Consider the following 16,471-nt stretch of genomic DNA (forward strand, 5'->3'; position numbering starts at 1 on the left):
ATTATTGTATCACTACACCAACTGGGCCTGGTTTGCCTTTTCTCTCCTTCGTGTATTAGTTGCATCTTTGTAGTTAAACTATGAAATCTTCCACATATTCTTGGCCATTTTTGCACCCTGGTGATAACGATTGTTTGTAATTTTTCTAGCTTGGTGCCAAATACTATGCTAGTAGCATCAGTTGTTATTTGCAAAGCAGGGCTAGTGTAAAAAAGGTCCCCCTAATTTACAAGGTATAAACCTAAACTTGAAAACCCAAACATAAACCCGATCCCACACCCGAACCCGATTTCTTAAACCTAAACCTTAACCTATTCTCAATTCCCTAAAGCTATAACCTATAACCTAAACCTATAACCTAAACCTAAACCTAACATAAACCTATAACCTAAACCTAAACCTAAACCTATAAGCTTAACCTAAACCGAAACCTATAACCTAAACCTTAACCTAAACCTAAACCTAAACCTAAACCTATAAACTATAACCTAAACGTAAACCAAAAATCTAAATGTATTCCCAATTCTCAAAACCTAAACCTACACTTAATCCTAATCTCAACTCCCTAACCTGAACCTAAACCTAAACTTGAAAACCCAAACCTAAACCCGATCCTGAACCGAACCCGATTTCTTAAACCTAAACCTTAACCTATTCTCAATAACCTATAACCTAAACCTAAACCTATAACCTAAACTTAAACCTTAACCTAAACCTAAAACTATAACCTTAACCTAAACCAAAACTTATTACCTAAACCTTAACCTATAACCTATAACTTAAACTTATAACCTATAACCTAACATTAACCTAAACCTAAACCTAAACCTAAAACCTAAACCTAAAACATAAACCTAAACCTAAAACCTAAATGTATTCTCAAATCCTTAAACCTAAACCTACACCTAATCCTAATCTCAACTCCCTAAAGATTTCAAAATTTTCGACCATTGGATTGAGTATGCTTTCGATTGTATTACAGGGTATGGGCCCCACCAGAATCGAATAATCAGATCATCTCGCGGCAGAGGAAAGAGCAGGAGCTATTGGTGGTCTCTGAGGAATGTGAGACGAAGAGGGTTAGTATGCCATTGGTTTAAAAAAAAAAAAAAAATTATGGCGTTGATTTTTCGCCTTGCACAGATTCCCTTAATCTTGTTTTTTATTTAAGTCAGACTCTTGGGAAAGATAAAGATATTATGGGGGAGCTTTTCAAGACCCATGAAGCAATTCAATGAGTAGCGGATTTTCCATCCATTTCTTCGGATATTTATTAATTTATTCTTACAATTTCTTGAAAATTAATTTATTTTGGTGCTTAATTTTAGATCTTTGGACAATACAATTTCCATGCTTCAGATGGAGCTGGCTGCTGCTTGGAGTTCTCAGGAGATGGTGGGCCTTAGCAATTCTCCTGTAGCCTTGGACTCTCGTGAGGCCACGAGGAAGAAGGCATTCATTGTGATTGGAATTAATACCGCCTTTAGCAGCAGGAAAAGACGGGATTCAATCAGAGAGACTTGGATGCCTCAAGGTTAATTTCCCAACCTTTTCAATAGAATATGTAATGAAGTAAGTTACTTTATGATTGATATGTCTGTATGATCATTTAAAACTGACAATTCGATGATGTTGGCTGCAAGTAGTCCCCCAGTATCCATTCCATTCTTTAAGCTGCGTTTGGACTCACCATTGAATTGGACTCTGTTATAATTTGTTCAGTAGAGCGAAAATGACAAATTGTGATTACCTTCCTTAGCAATTTTAGTGAAGACGTCATATTGTAGTCATATTTGTTTGAATTCCAACATGGAAGTAATGTTTTTATGACATGGAGCCTGGTCAATCAACATGACTACTAAGGAAGGTAACTGCAATTTGGTTGTTCAATTCACTATTGCATGCCTATGTAGCAGTTAAGTATCAACTGCCCATCTCAACTCTTCATTTTTCGACTGATTGTTGAAAACATGATCAGATGAAAAATAGATTTTCTTTGCAACTGGTTTCAACTTGCATTTGGTACAAGTTTGAATGACAAGTGGCAGAAGTTTTTGCTATAATTGGTGCATGTTTCAACTATTTCCCAGGTTTTAGTTATAGTTTGTATGGGGTTTCTATGGTAATTTAGATTTATTCAGATAAATTGTTTGGATTTAGTTGGGTTTCTTGTTTGTTTTATAAGTGTTTCTTTTCTAGTAAGCCTATGTTCTTTTTTATTTTGTCAGGCAGGACTTTTACAAATTGATCCATCCATGAAGAAGTTTGTAACAGTATGTCAAGAACACAATGTTCAATGCAAAAATTTGCAAATCTAAACATGTGGTTCCCTAATATAAGAAAATCTTCCAACTAAAAAACAAGGGAAGAAAGAACCACCATGTTGGTGGGAGATTGTCCCTGATCTTATTGCATTCATTAATAACTCTTGATCTAGAGTGCTGCTTTTGGGACTTGCAGAGCCGTGCTAGGTACCTACCATGGTTACTTTTGCAAACCAAGAGCTAGTGGTGGAACTTTCAAGAGATCCAACCCCACCCTTCAGTTACACAGTGTCATTCTAACCATTGAACCCAAAAATCATGATTATCCAAAACTTAGATAGCCCATGCTACAGGAAACAGTTGGGATGAAATGCCCATCATTAGTTTTGTGTAGGACCCACAGCGGTGTTTTATATGCCATCTCCATTCATTCTATGTGCCTTATCAGGATGAAAGAATTAACCAAAAAATCACGGTATTATAAAACTCACGTGGGCCATACCACGTGTATCTTCTTGGATTATGGCATTTTCGCCCAATACATTATTCATCGGATGTTCAAACACTTCTTTTAATGAATCCTAGATTTGTGCTTTGAAATTCTCAAATTCTTCATAAAATTTGAGTCGCTAAAGGTTTACATCACCTTCTCCCACACGAGGAGGCACTCCTTGATGTTGTGTCGATGTTATGAAATTATCCAATCGACCTAAAATCTCATGGAGCAATCCCCACAGATTACACCTTTTCTTTTATTCCAATTTCATTTATCATCCATTCACAAGGGACACCAATTATCATTACTGATTCTTGTGACTATATAGGTTGCAATGTCAAATCTAGTTCTCTTTTATCGGTAATAGGATAGCATGCTCATAGTTGAAGGGAAATGTCTTACACTTTATGCAACTTTTGGCTATTATGGGTAATATAACAATCTACTTAGCTAGTTTAGTAAGAACATGTTATTAGCATACTCATAATTCAAGAGAAATGTCTTGCACTTTATGCAATTTGGGCTACTCCAGTTAAGGTAACAATGCTTATCTAGATTAGTAAGAAATCTTATTGTCATATTGACTGATTATTTTGAATTCTCAGGCATATTGAAGTCTATAACTTATAAATTTGTTAAAAGCCTTACATTGATCTTCACTAATATTTGGAGCTGCTTTTTATTGGGTTCAATTAGGAGAAAAGCTCCAACAACTCGAGCGAGAGAAGGGAATTGTCGTTTGGTTCATGATTGGCCACAGGTACATCTTAATTAATGCCAAGACCGTAATCTCAAGCCTTTATATTTGTTGATTTTTTTATAGTCCTTAATGTTACTTTGCTCTTTTCATGGGACTGCACTCTCTGTTTTATTTATTTGTGAAATGAAAACGTACATCCAGAGAGAGGGAACGAATCAGCCATACAAAGCAGTAGTAACTGCATGGAGTATGGTAGAATTCCCTGGTACAATCATTCAGAGAGTCTCTCCTAAGGATGATTCCTATAAAGACTAATTGGTGTTGGCTTCTGAGACATCTAAATAAACAGTGAAAATTACATATGTGCTACACCAACCAAGGCTTTAGAACTTGCTAAAACCAAGTGGACTTGGTTTCGCTAAGGAACAAATTGATAGGTCTCTTTGAAATATATATGTTTCAGGATGAGTTGCTGTGTGACAGGTGGCAGTTTTAACTAACAGAGCCACTGGAGCCGACGCTTTAGCCTCAGTTCAAAATTGAGGCTAAAAAGGTTAAAAACTGAGGCTAAAGCCTTTAGCCTCAGTTTTGCCTCAGTTATCCAAACCGAGGTTGAAACCCTCGTGGCTAAAGGCTTTAGCCTCAGTTTTAGCAACCGAGGCTAAAATGACTTTTATAGCCTCGGTTCTTCAAGTGAGGCTAAAAGACCTTTTTAGCTTCAGTTTTCTCGAAATGAGGTTAAATCAAAATTTTAGCCTCCATTGTTTCCAACTGAGACTAAATCCAAATTTTAGCCTCGATTGCCTCCAATTGAAGCTAAATTTATTTTTAACCTCGGTTCTCAATAACCGAGGCTAAAGCCTTTAGCCATGAGAATTTCAGCCTTGGTTCTCAACAACCGAGGCTAAATCCAAGCCTCGGTTACAAATTGAGGCTAAAAATGTTTAATTTTTTAAAATATTTATTTAAACTACTAATCCATTCATTCAATCCACTCATGAAACAATCAATCATGAAAGCCATAATACCAACAAAATAGTTAACAACTCAATCAAACAATCAATCTCACTTGTTTAGTATTTAAAGTTTTCAAAACAAACTCAATCAAACTATTACACAACATTAGGTTCCACAAATAATACAAAGTCACAATGCAAGATTTGGGTATGACTTTTGCTTGGCTGATGAACAACTACACCTTGTTCGGTTGTCTGAAAGCATCTGCAAAGAAGAAGAACTCGCCATTAGCAATAATTTTATGTGCGACTGTCTATGTGTCAAATGAACACAACTCCCCGTACTATCTTCCCTATTACAGCCTGAGAAAGTGACTGAACCCAAAAACAAAAATAGAAATAACTCTGCTTTTAACCTGTTGGAACATCAGGTCAATGGAATCTTGGCAATGGTGCGTCTTTTTTGACTGGAGAAATTGCCACCCCAAAAACATTTTCTGTTCCAAATCTCACAATCCGGATTATGGGTCATTTATGATGTGAATCATTTTACAACACAAAATTATGGTTTACAATCTTATAGTGGATTAAGTAGTAATTTACATTAAAATTAAAATGTATGATCTATTCTCCGTTTTATGTAAAATCAACCATGAAAATGCAACATTCAGAGGGATCTCCTCAATCAGGAGATTTACGGAACATGTTAGGTTGATGGAAATGCTGCACGATCACAAACATCTCACCTCATATAGGGATAGATGGGTATGGAAATCTAGTAAGACTAGAGCTTATACAGTGAGATTCTTCTACCTAATGCTTTATGATCCCCAGTTGCAATCTCACAAGGATCTAATCCAGTACATTTGGAAGTTCCCAGATCCACCCTGAGTTGGTGGCTTTTGGTTGGTTTTCTGGCAAAAACAAGATACTAATGCTTGAAAACTTGAGGAAGAGACATGATAATACCTAACAGATGCATCCTTTGCCAAAAAATGAGGAAAATGTGGTTCATCTCTTCCTACACTTCACATATTCCAGGAAAGTGTGGACATGTTCTTTGAGCTACTGGAGGTTTGCTGGGCCATGCCTAGGAAATTTGCAGAGTTGTTGGCAATGTGGCACTTCACTAGGAAGGGTAGGAAGAAAAGGAAGATATGGTGCTTGGTGCTTTTGTGCATCACTTGGTTGATTTGGTTGGATCTAATGGCAGGATTTTCAATGACAAATCCTTATGTCCAAATCAAGCATTTCATAAGGCTAAATGGTTGGTTATAGAACAGGCTAGGCCGGATGCTGCATTTAGTAGGAGTCAGATAGAAGCCTTTTAGGGCAGCTGGAGGATTCCTCTTCTTTGTATTAGCTAGATAACTTCCCATGATCCCATCAGCTATTTTGTTTCCCCTCTTAGTTTTCTTTTAATAAATATTCAGTTAATCGAACATGCAAGATTATAATAATAGCACCCATCATTTCATATGTAAATTACAATATCAATTTGGATATATAACCTATATGTATACTTAGTAGTAAACTAGATTATGTATGCTCGGTAGTAATCTATATCATGTATAATTAGTAGTATGTACATGGAGCAACAGAGAAACTAGATTATGTATGCTCGGTAGTAATCTCCGATCATTGCTGTACGTGCTCGAACTCTTCTTTGACTAAATAGAGAAACTAAAGATTTTACCAAAGTGACTCCTGCTGAGGGTCCATCCTTAGGTACAGCTCCTGCTGGAAAATGTATATGAATATGTTGATTCTCAAGCAAATTGATATCCCCAGCGGCTGAAAACTTAAGATCTGTTGCTCTTGCCCTTACCTACCAAATTAATGAACATTTAAATAAATAAATTACATAAAATCCCAAACGTATATTTTTATTGAAAGATAAATCCCAAATGTATATAACAATCATTTGAAAAAGAAGCCTGCACGACACAACTACAGGCCTTAGCTAAAGAATCTTTGAAATTTTCCATAGCTAAAGAATCTTTGATATTTTCCATACCTAAAGAATCTCCAAAAAATGATTCATTACATGCCTGATTCAATTCTTACTTGAATTTTGAACTCTCTAGACTAGTCTTTTTCTTTTTCTTTTTCTTTTTTCTTTTTTGGGTCATGAATGAATGTCAGTTGAGGAATTTCATTTCTGATGAAGTCTGTCCTAAAACAAATAAGATACGTCAGCAATGAGGATTTCTGAAATAGCCAATAGGACGAGGTCAAAATTGAACATGAAATTGAGACCACAAGCTAAAGGCTGCCTATCATGGAAACAAGGGATGCATGCATGAGGAATGGGGTTGCCATTTAAAACCATGCTAGCATCTGTGACTCATAAGAACCGAACAATCCATGTCGGATAAGAAGAAATGAACAAAATTACCCATGTTAGAGCTATTTGAGTAGATTCTTTGATAACACCACCAAGTTGGCTAGTGAGATGCAAATCACCCTTTCCCACCATTGATGTGGCCTCAACGAACTGGACGTCTCCACCAAAGGAGGTCCAGACAAGCCCAACTGATACTCCAGGAGTTGCCATACGTTCTGCAGTTTCTCTGTCATCAAACCTAGGAGGCTGCATACCAGTGTCAATCCAGAATATATACCATCATATTTGTTCACCATACGAATGAAAAAACATAAACTTGACACATTAGCATAAAGATAAAATTTCATAAAAGAGGTTCTTGACTAACAAGAAAAAAGATATATTACCCCCAGTATCTTTTCCAGCATAGCCTCATCTACAACCAATGCTGGGGTACTCCTAAGAGCATTTGATATTTCATGTCCGTTAACACCCATTGGAATGACTTCCATTTCAACTTTAGCACTATCTGCAAGTCTTGTATCAAGAAGTCATTCTGCCATCGGGTATACATCTTTGCTGACTAGAACTGCACATTCTTGCTCAACAGCTTTAACAACAGCTGCACGAGCCAGGGCAGCTAAGTTTCTCTCTAGATTTTGCACACCAGCTTCTCTAGTATATCTCTGAATCACAAGCTTCACCATATCCTACAACAATCACAGCAAACATACATAGATCAGTGAGATTATATTAACATCATTTTTTTTTTCCTAATTTAGTAACATGGTCATCTGCAGACCAATGAAAAACTGTTCCATGAAAGAAAATTGGTAGGCAATCCCTGAAAGAGTTGCAAACTACCAGTAACATTCTACTCCTAATGCCCTTTGACCCCATAACCAAGTATCCTATGCTAGCATGTACAGAGAGAACCTCAAACAGAGTATGCATGCATGTGCACACATTCTATTTAAAATGTTAGCAAGTGCAAAAGAATGGGAAGCAGGAGAGGGTGCAATGAGGCTAAATACTCTACAAATATGCAGGCATGCGCACACATTCATGGATACTGGAGACAGCTAACAGTTATCTTTCCTAAGATGTTGATGCATCTCCAACATGCCAACATGTCAAGTCTTTGTCCGTCCTCCTAAAAACCAAGCTAGGAAAGCAAGATGTTGTGGCTGTTTCTCGCCATGTAAAAGTTCTGGTAGTCAACCAGAGTAAGTACCAGTTTTATTACAAATAGCAGTATTAAAATTGTTCACTACTTTTCGATGTTAAAAAATATCAATGAGGCAACAGTATTAAAATAGTTAACACCCAAAATCACATAAACAGTAACATGAACAACTTTTGAACTTCATGAGCATTGTTAAAGAAAATGTGAAGGATGTAAACATACTCCCACAGTTCCACCATATTCATTTAGAACAATAGCCATATGAACCTTCCTATGCGGAACTCTCTCAGCAGATTCCACACGGACATTGAATCTGTGATATCATCCAAATTTCATCATTCATTTTGAAAAAAAAAAAAAGAAAAGAAGAGCCTTATGGAAATTTATAATGCAAAAGTACAGTATAGCAGTCTTTCAGCATAATACAAGGTAGGGTAACTGTCTGTTAGTTCATTCAGCGCTTCTAAGGATAAACAATTATCACTTAGCATTAGATGTTATGGATGCTCCATTCTAAATCTGTGATATAAAATAAAATTGCAAAAACAACTTTACAGATAGCATGTAGCGAGTTTCTCAACTACATAATTAAATGTAAATAAAAATTACCAGGTACAAAGTAGGTAGGCTTATGCGCAATTGCTCCCACAGTAAAACTTTCTAGTTTATCAACCTTCGAAAGCAAATTGATCAAATTGTCCCATGCCATAGAAAGAGTGGTAAACACTTACACTCCTAAACATATTGCAAGTAAGTTCATGAGCACAAGTGAAATAAAAACAATTAAAACCATAGTAGAACTAACCTTTTCAACATAATCCAGCATATCCATTACATATGCAATACCCACTATATTGTCAACACACTTTTCTTCGAAATGGCTCTCACAAGTGACAAACCCACCAGACTTTTCTTCGGAAATCTTTCCCATGAACTTCTTGCCATGGGAGCTAGGTAGGGCCACTGTAATGTTGATGAGAAATTCACCCCGTCCATTTTCTTTGCCAAATAATTTTAGGACACGAGCTAAAAAAATGAGATAGAATCAAAACTCAAGTGAACCATACGTATTATATCCAGTAAGTAGTGCAGAATGATCACCTACCATTTAAAACTTCTTAGGAGCTACAGAAGTTTTATATCCAGCATCCAATAAAAAAGAAAATGTATTATATCCAGCATTGCAACATCTAATTTAAATAGAATTAGATACACAGCTGAACATCAATCTAATGAAGGAAAAACCTATAAAATGTAAAATAAAGAAATTGAACAACAGAAATAGTTCAAAGATGACTTTAACTTTTGAAAGTTTTAACATATCAAAGAAACTCATGAAAAGCTTTAAAGGAAGAGCTGAACAGAGATTGGAAAGGAAAGAAAGATCATATTCCTTTGGAGGAAAAGAGAAAGAAACACAAGATGTCAGATTTCTTACAAAAATTCAGTGAAAATGAGCAAGCCAAAGGTTTGGAAACTCCAGAGATCTGAGCTTCCGCCCTGATTGAGCTCCAATCCGAGAAAAAATGGTAGATGTCTCCAAAAAGGAGATCGGAAAACTAAAATTCCGAGGATTCAGTATCACTGAAGCCAGTAACTCGAAAACCTTTCGATTTCTCTTTAGCAAACTCTGAAGTGACAAACACAAAGCACCTTGAAGATCTCCAATCGTCAGATCCACCTCTACAAATAGGAAAACGGAACAAATTTCTCGAAATTTTAGGAAAAAACCGCGATTTCAGAGGCTTCTCTTCTTTTTTAGCTATAAACCCTACAAACCCCCCGTTTTCTCTCCAGAAAATCCCAGTAATGCAGATCAAGGAGCATGTGGAAGAAACCTATGATGGAAATTCCAAGGATTTTTAGAATGTAGGGCGTTGGAGAGAGAGAGAAAGGGATAGAAAAACCAGTTAGGGTTTCTGCAACCCTAGATGCGAGAGGATTTCATCGGTTTCCTTCTCTCCTTCTCTCTCGTTTCCCTACCTCTCTCTCTCTCTATGTTTTTTTTTTTTTTTGCTTCCGGACAAACGACGAGGCATTTGTCAGTGCTTCTGTGAGACCCAACCCGAGTTCGCAGGTGTGCATATGTGTGTGTGAGTATGCATTCCGTCCATCTTGATCCCGCGATCCTACCGGTCGAATCCCGGTGACCCGTAACCCTTGGATAGTATTTGCGGTCATCCATGAGCCTAGTCGTGAAGACTCGACTCGGATCGAGTTAAGACCTATGCCATTGTGACCGCATCGTCGTCGCGGTTCCAACGATGCGTCTTGTGTGTCCATCCGATGTGTGGATCATAAGTTATATGCATCTCATTTGTAGCCTTTGAGCATGATCATGTGGCCCACCTAGTGTGGAGGGTAAATTTTTCAAGGTGGCCACCCTTTTTTGTACAAATTTCAACACACACTACCCATACACTACCTAAACCCCCAAATCCTACACCACCCACCACCCACACACTACCCATCCCTACTCTAGCCTAGCAACATAGTTTATATCACCATAGGCTATGATGATTTTTCTCTTATCTAGGAGAGAGAGTGATGATTACTTTTCCTCTCTCTCTTTTCTAGCAAATTTTCATACTCTCCCTCTCATTTCTCTCTACTCTCTTCTCTCTTTCTCTCTCTTAGAAAAAAATCCAGCCCCATTTTTCCTTTTCTCCAGCCCCTTCTCCCTCAAATCCCCTCTCATCTAACCTCCAATAATTCATCTCACCCATTGAAACATGTCCCTTGGAACATGAAGAGAAGATTGATGTAAGCTTGGAGTGGGATCCATTAAGGTGGGTAAATATAATTTCTAATCTTGTTTTCTACCCTTTGATCTTATTTTTCTTCTTAGATGGATCATGTGGGACCCACCAATCCATGGTGGGGATCCCATTTGATCCCATGGATGTGGCCCTTTGGCCCATCTTACATACATGTCTTGATCCATGATGAGGCCATTCTCCATAGACCCCATCATGATGTATTTAATGATCCACTCCATCTTAAGGTCATCTCGACCCTAAGGATTATCCCAACCATCCATAGCAATTATAGATCATGCATGAAGTGATTTTATATTGCATGTACAATCAATATAGTAGTATGGGTATGATTCACTCTTGGGAGGGCCCACTAGTGGCGGGGCCCTACCCCCATGGCCGGATTACTCTCTTTCTTTCTTCTCTTTTCTCTGATGTATGGATGATAATGTGTGTGTGGCCCATTTATAGTGGGCCTTGGATGTCCCAAAATAAATAAAAATAAAAATCCAGCAAGGTGGGATGCTCTTACCACCTAACTCCATGATCATTGGACACCTTAATCAATGCATGCAAGTGTCCTAGTCCTAGTATGTGATCTGGACTTATGTGGGGCCCACTGAGGAAGGCCACACACCCTTTTTATGGCTGAGATTATTGAGATATAGGCTGATGTGTCCAGCCATGTATTGCTGTCCAAAAACCTGGACTGTTGCATGGACTGTCATGTTCAATCTTTGGCATGGATTTTTGGATCATGATTGCCATTATTTTCTTTATAATTATGGGGTGTAATGAGAAGGTGTGGACCCCACTGTGAGGTGTGATGGTTCATACCTTAGATGGCCCATGAAATGGTACCCAAAAAGGAGGCCCATAGGAGTGGGCGGTCCACTTTGTTGGGCTGTCCAACCCACATGTATGGAGGGAAAACATACACTTCAGCTTGGTTTCTCTGAGGGATGGGCCACTTTTATGGACCCCACCTTACTTTATTTTATGAAGAAAATACTAAACCTCCATTTCCCCCCTCTTGGATGAAGGTTGGGCCCACCTTATTGGGTAAACAATGCATGGACAACAACATCTCTTCCTGTACAGATTGAAATTCCTAATTTAATTAAAATATTTATGAGTATCCAAAAATTATAAAATTTTTTAGAGAGGTGGTTCACTCATGGTAGGACCCACCTACAAAATTTGAGGGCCAATGGACACCTGTACATACCATGGTGGTGGCTAGACCGGCCCATTATAATATGATGTCCAGATCAGTTCGATTTTCTGGAGAGTCTGTTTCATTTAACTAAATTAAAATATTTTTAGGTTTTCAAAAATTTTGAAATTTTGTGGAGGTGTGAACCACCTATAGAAGTGTCATTCTGAAAAATTTTAGCCCAAAGGCCAATCATAATTTTAACAAGTTGCTGGATTTTTTTTAACCCAACAGGTTTATGGGCTTATTGGAGTCCAGTAATTGTTTTATTTGATTAGGACATCAGCCCAAGTGGTCCAGCTATCAAGTCAGAGGGCCCCACCACATAGGGTTACATCATACTACAGAATGGAGTAGGTGGGCCACACTGCTAGACCAAAGTTCAGCAGGTAGCCCACATGGGGCGTCCCATATGGGCCTGGGTATTTGGCCCAAACTGACCCAAATTTGCAGGCCACACCATAGTCAACTCGATTGTCTGTTGGGCCTAAAATTTTGTAGAGTGATACTTTTATAGGTGGGTCACATCCCACAAAATTTTAGAATTTTTGAACACTTAAAAAATATTTTAATTTATTTAAATGCAACAGACTGTCCAGAAAATCGGACTGATCTGGACACCATATTGTAATGGGCCGGTCCAGCCACCACCATGGTATGTACAGGTGTCCATTGGCCCCAAAATTTTGTAGGTGGGTCTACCATGAGTGAACCACCTCTCTATAAAATTTTATAATTTTTGGATACTCATAAACATTTTAATTAAATTAGGAATTTCAATCTGTACAGGAAGAGATGTTGCTGTCCATGCATTGTTTACCCAATAAGGTGGGCCCAACCTTCATCCAAGAGGGAGAAAATGGAGGTTTAGTATTTTCCTCATAAATAAAGTAAGGTGGGGTCCATAAAAGTGTCCCATCCCTTAGAGAAACCAAGCTGAAGTGTATGTATTCCCTCCATACATGTGGGCTGGACAGCCCAACAAGGTGGACCGCCCACCCCTATGGGCCTCCTTTTTGGGTACCATTTCATGGGCCATCTGAGGTATGAACCATCACACCTCATGGTGTGGTCCACACCATCTCATTACACCTCATAATTATAAAGAAAATAATGGCAATCATGATCCAAAAATCCATTCCAAAGATTGAACATGACAGTCCATGTAACAGTCCAGGTTTTTGGACATCAATACATGGCTGGACACATCAGCCTATATCTCAATAATTTCAGCCATAAAAAGGGTGTGTGGCCTTCCTCAGTGGGCCCCACATAAGTCCAGATCACATACTAGGACTAGGACACTTGCATGCATTGATTAAGGTGTCCAATGATCATGGAGTTAGGTGGTAAGAGCATCCCACCTTGCTGGATTTTTATTTTTATTTATTTTGGGACATCCAAGGCCCACTATAAATGGGCCACACACACATTATCATCCATACATCAGAGAAAAGAGAAGAAAGAAAGAGAGTAATCCGGCCATGGGGGTAGGGCCCCGCCACTAGTGGGCCCTCCCAAGAGTGAATCATACCCATACAACTACATTGATTGTACATGCAACATAAAATCACTACATGTATGATCTATAATTGCTATGGATGGTTGGGATGAGATGGAGTGGATCATTAAATATATCATGATAGGGTCTATGGAGAATGACCCCATCATGGATCATGACATGTATGTAGGATGGGCCAAAGGGCCACATCCATGGGATCAAATGGGATCCCCACCATGGATTGGTGGGTCCCATATGATCCATCTAGAAAGAAAAATAAGATCAAAGGGTAGAAAAGAAGATCAACAATTATAGTCACCCACCTTAATGGATCCCACTCCAAAGTTACATCAATCTTCTCTTTATGCTCCAAGGGACATGTTTCAATGGGTGAGATGGATTATTGAAGGTTAGATGGGAGGGGATTTGAGGGAGAAGGGGCTGGAGAAGAGGAAAAATGGGGCTAGATTTTTTTCTAAGAGAGAAAGAAAGAGAGAAGAGAGTAGAGAGAAATGAGAGGGAGAGTATGGAAATTTACTAGAAAAGAGAGAGAGGAAAAGTAATCATCACTTTCTCTCCTAGATAAGAGAAAATTTATCATAGCCTATGGTGATATAAACTATGTTGCTAGGCTAGAGTAGGGATGGGTAGTGTGTGGGTGGTGGGTGGTGTAGGATTTGGAGGTTTAGGTAGTGTATGGGTAGTGTGTGTTGGAATTTGCACAAAAGAGGGTGGCCACCTTGAAAAATGTGCCCTCCACACTAGGTGGGCCATATGATCATGCTCAAAGGCTACAAATGAGATACACATAACTTATGATCCACACATCGGATGGACACACAAGACGTATCGTTGGAACCGCGGCGATGATGCGGTCACAATGGCATAGGTCTCAACTCGATCCGAGTCGGGTCTTCACGACTGGGCTCATGGATGACTGCAAACACTATCCAAGGGTTACGGGTCACCGGGATTCGACCGGTAGGATCGCGGGATCAAGATGGACAGAATGCATACTCACACACACATATGCACACTTGCGTACTCGGGTCGGGTCTACACCCTCCCCACCAAATAAAAATTTCATCCTCAAAATTGAACAATCTAAGATAATAAAAGACAAAACACCACCATCATATAGCAATCATCATATAAGGAAGGCAATACAAACAATCATATATCAATCAATCATCAAATAAATGGGGATAACGCTCTCTAATCTCGGCCTCACGTTCCCAAGATGCCTCGGCCTCTGAATGATGACCCCATTGCACCTTCACTAAGGGAATGACCTTGGTCCTGAGGACCTGCTCCTTCCGATCAAGGATACGAATCGGCTGCTCAATATAAGAAGCATCCTCACGGACCTCAAGTGGCTGTTAATCAATCACAGGAATAGTGTCCGACCCACATCTCCGCAACATAGAAACATGGAGCACGTCGTGGATTGCAGACAACTCAGGAGGTAAGGCAAGCCTATAGGCCACAGCGCCCACGCGCTCGGTAATCTCAAAAGGTCCGATGAATCTCGGGGCAAGCTTGCCCTTCACACCAAAGTGAACCACGCCCTTCATAGGCGAGACCTTGAGATGCGAACTCGAGGGGTTGATGCCGACGATCAGCAAAACTCTTTTGCCGGCTCTGAGCTGTGTGCATCCTCTACCTGATAACATCAATAACCTCTGACGTCTGCAGCACAAGCTCGGGACCTAAGAGATAACGCTCTCCAACCTCGGTCCAACAACTAGGAGATCTGCACGGTCAACCATAAATTACCTCAAAAGGAGCCATGCTGATAGTTGCCTAATAGCTATTGTTGTACGTGAACTCGGCGAGGTACATATGATCATCCCAACTACTTGCAAAGTTAATCACACAAGCCCTAAGTATATTCTCAAGGATCTGGTTGACCCTTTTGGTATGCTCGTCCATCTGCGGATAATAACCGATGCTGAGATGCAAAGTAATCCCCAATGCCTTCTGAAAACTCCTCCAAAACTGAGACATAAATTTGGAGTCTCGTTCTTAAACGATCGAAACTGGGACGTTGTATAGTCTTACTATCTCCTCGATGAACACCTTTACAAGCCCGTCCATAGACCAGGAAGCACGTACTGGAATGAAATGAGCTGACTTTGTCAGACTTGATAAATGCACTTTTGAGGCCCACCACAGTTGAATTTAATCGGGTCCATGAATGTAGCTGGTTGTTGAACTCTTTAGGCCCAATTGGGCTAGAACTTTCCAGATAGGCCCATTGAACTCTTGGGCCATTTTTACCATACTATTGTGTTGGGTTAGTGGGCCGGATTACACAAGTAGATGGGCCCTTGGTTGCCCACCAAATCAACTTTAATACTTGGGCCGGGTTGTAGGCCCAACTTACTTGACTAAGAGCATGACATTTGCCCATGTGGTTTGAGCAATGGGCTGCCCACTAGGCCACCACAATATATGGGATTAGTGGCCTTTATGTTGGGCCCTAACCTTTCCCCTATGGGCCCATAGCGGTATATATGGGTTGGGCTATGTGTGTTTCCCTTGGACCCATGTTGTAGATAGGCCTTGGGCCGCCTTTCTGAAGCCCAACATGAGTATTTGTGATATGATTATGGCTGCCCGTTTCTTATTTCTGATGTTGCGTGGGCCTTGGGCCTTGATCCATGATCAATTAGAGATGGGCTACCTCTTGGGGACCAATTGTGGTTGGATGTCCACATTAATGGCCCTAAGGTAGGCCCATGAGCTTCTATAGGTGGTTAAAGGCCCACCATAGACCCTTGCTAGGCTTCATCTATTTAGGCCTATACCATTAGTCTCGTCATACCATTGTTCTCCTTAGTCTCGTGGGCTACCCCAGGTATATGGGCCCCCACTAGAGGTTGTATTCCTTATGAGGAATTGGTTAAGTACCTAGACCCTTCATGATTAAGTAGAGAGTTCATCTTCACCTCATCGGCACCCCTATTCATCTTCATGACCCACTCCCATACGCATCATATGCTTGCTTGGTTGAGGTATGATTGGCCATGGTTTGTGGCATCGTGTAGGACATGTTGGTATCTCCTCA

The 16,471-nt window shown here is 39.6% G+C and overlaps 1 protein-coding gene and 1 long non-coding RNA gene across 6 annotated transcripts; one reads left to right on the top strand and one right to left on the bottom strand.

Moving 5' to 3' along the window:
- The first annotated feature begins 845 nt into the window (after positions 1-845).
- On the top strand, positions 846-3,675 carry LOC131253857 (uncharacterized). Its single transcript, XR_009175311.1, has 3 exons — positions 846-1,079; positions 1,329-1,534; positions 3,457-3,675. It is a non-coding gene; the product is annotated as an uncharacterized LOC131253857 (long non-coding RNA).
- A 785-nt stretch (positions 3,676-4,460) lies between these two features.
- On the bottom strand, positions 4,461-9,427 carry LOC131252780 (lon protease homolog 2, peroxisomal-like). Of its 5 annotated transcripts, XR_009174687.1 has the most exons (7): positions 9,367-9,427; positions 8,734-8,954; positions 8,538-8,601; positions 8,151-8,241; positions 7,150-7,452; positions 6,815-7,009; positions 4,461-4,681 (listed from the first exon to the last, which is right to left on the bottom strand). XR_009174687.1 is itself a non-coding variant. In XM_058253475.1 (6 exons), the coding sequence occupies exons 4-6, from the start codon at positions 7,252-7,254 to the stop codon at positions 6,023-6,025; spliced, it is 522 nt and encodes a 173-aa protein (XP_058109458.1). In that variant the 5' UTR covers positions 7,255-7,452; positions 8,151-8,241; positions 8,538-8,601; positions 8,734-9,188; the 3' UTR covers positions 5,793-6,022. The 5 variants fall into 5 exon arrangements, 2 of the variants coding, with proteins under 2 accessions (XP_058109458.1, XP_058109459.1); XR_009174688.1 differs by lacking the exon at positions 9,367-9,427 and having other exon boundaries at positions 8,151-8,447; positions 8,734-9,190; XR_009174686.1 differs by lacking the exon at positions 9,367-9,427 and having other exon boundaries at positions 8,734-9,187.
- Positions 9,428-16,471: the final 7,044 nt, after the last annotated feature.

This window comes from Magnolia sinica, chromosome 8 (assembly GCF_029962835.1).
Source record: "Magnolia sinica isolate HGM2019 chromosome 8, MsV1, whole genome shotgun sequence".
NCBI classification, from domain to species: Eukaryota; Viridiplantae; Streptophyta; class Magnoliopsida; order Magnoliales; family Magnoliaceae; genus Magnolia; species Magnolia sinica.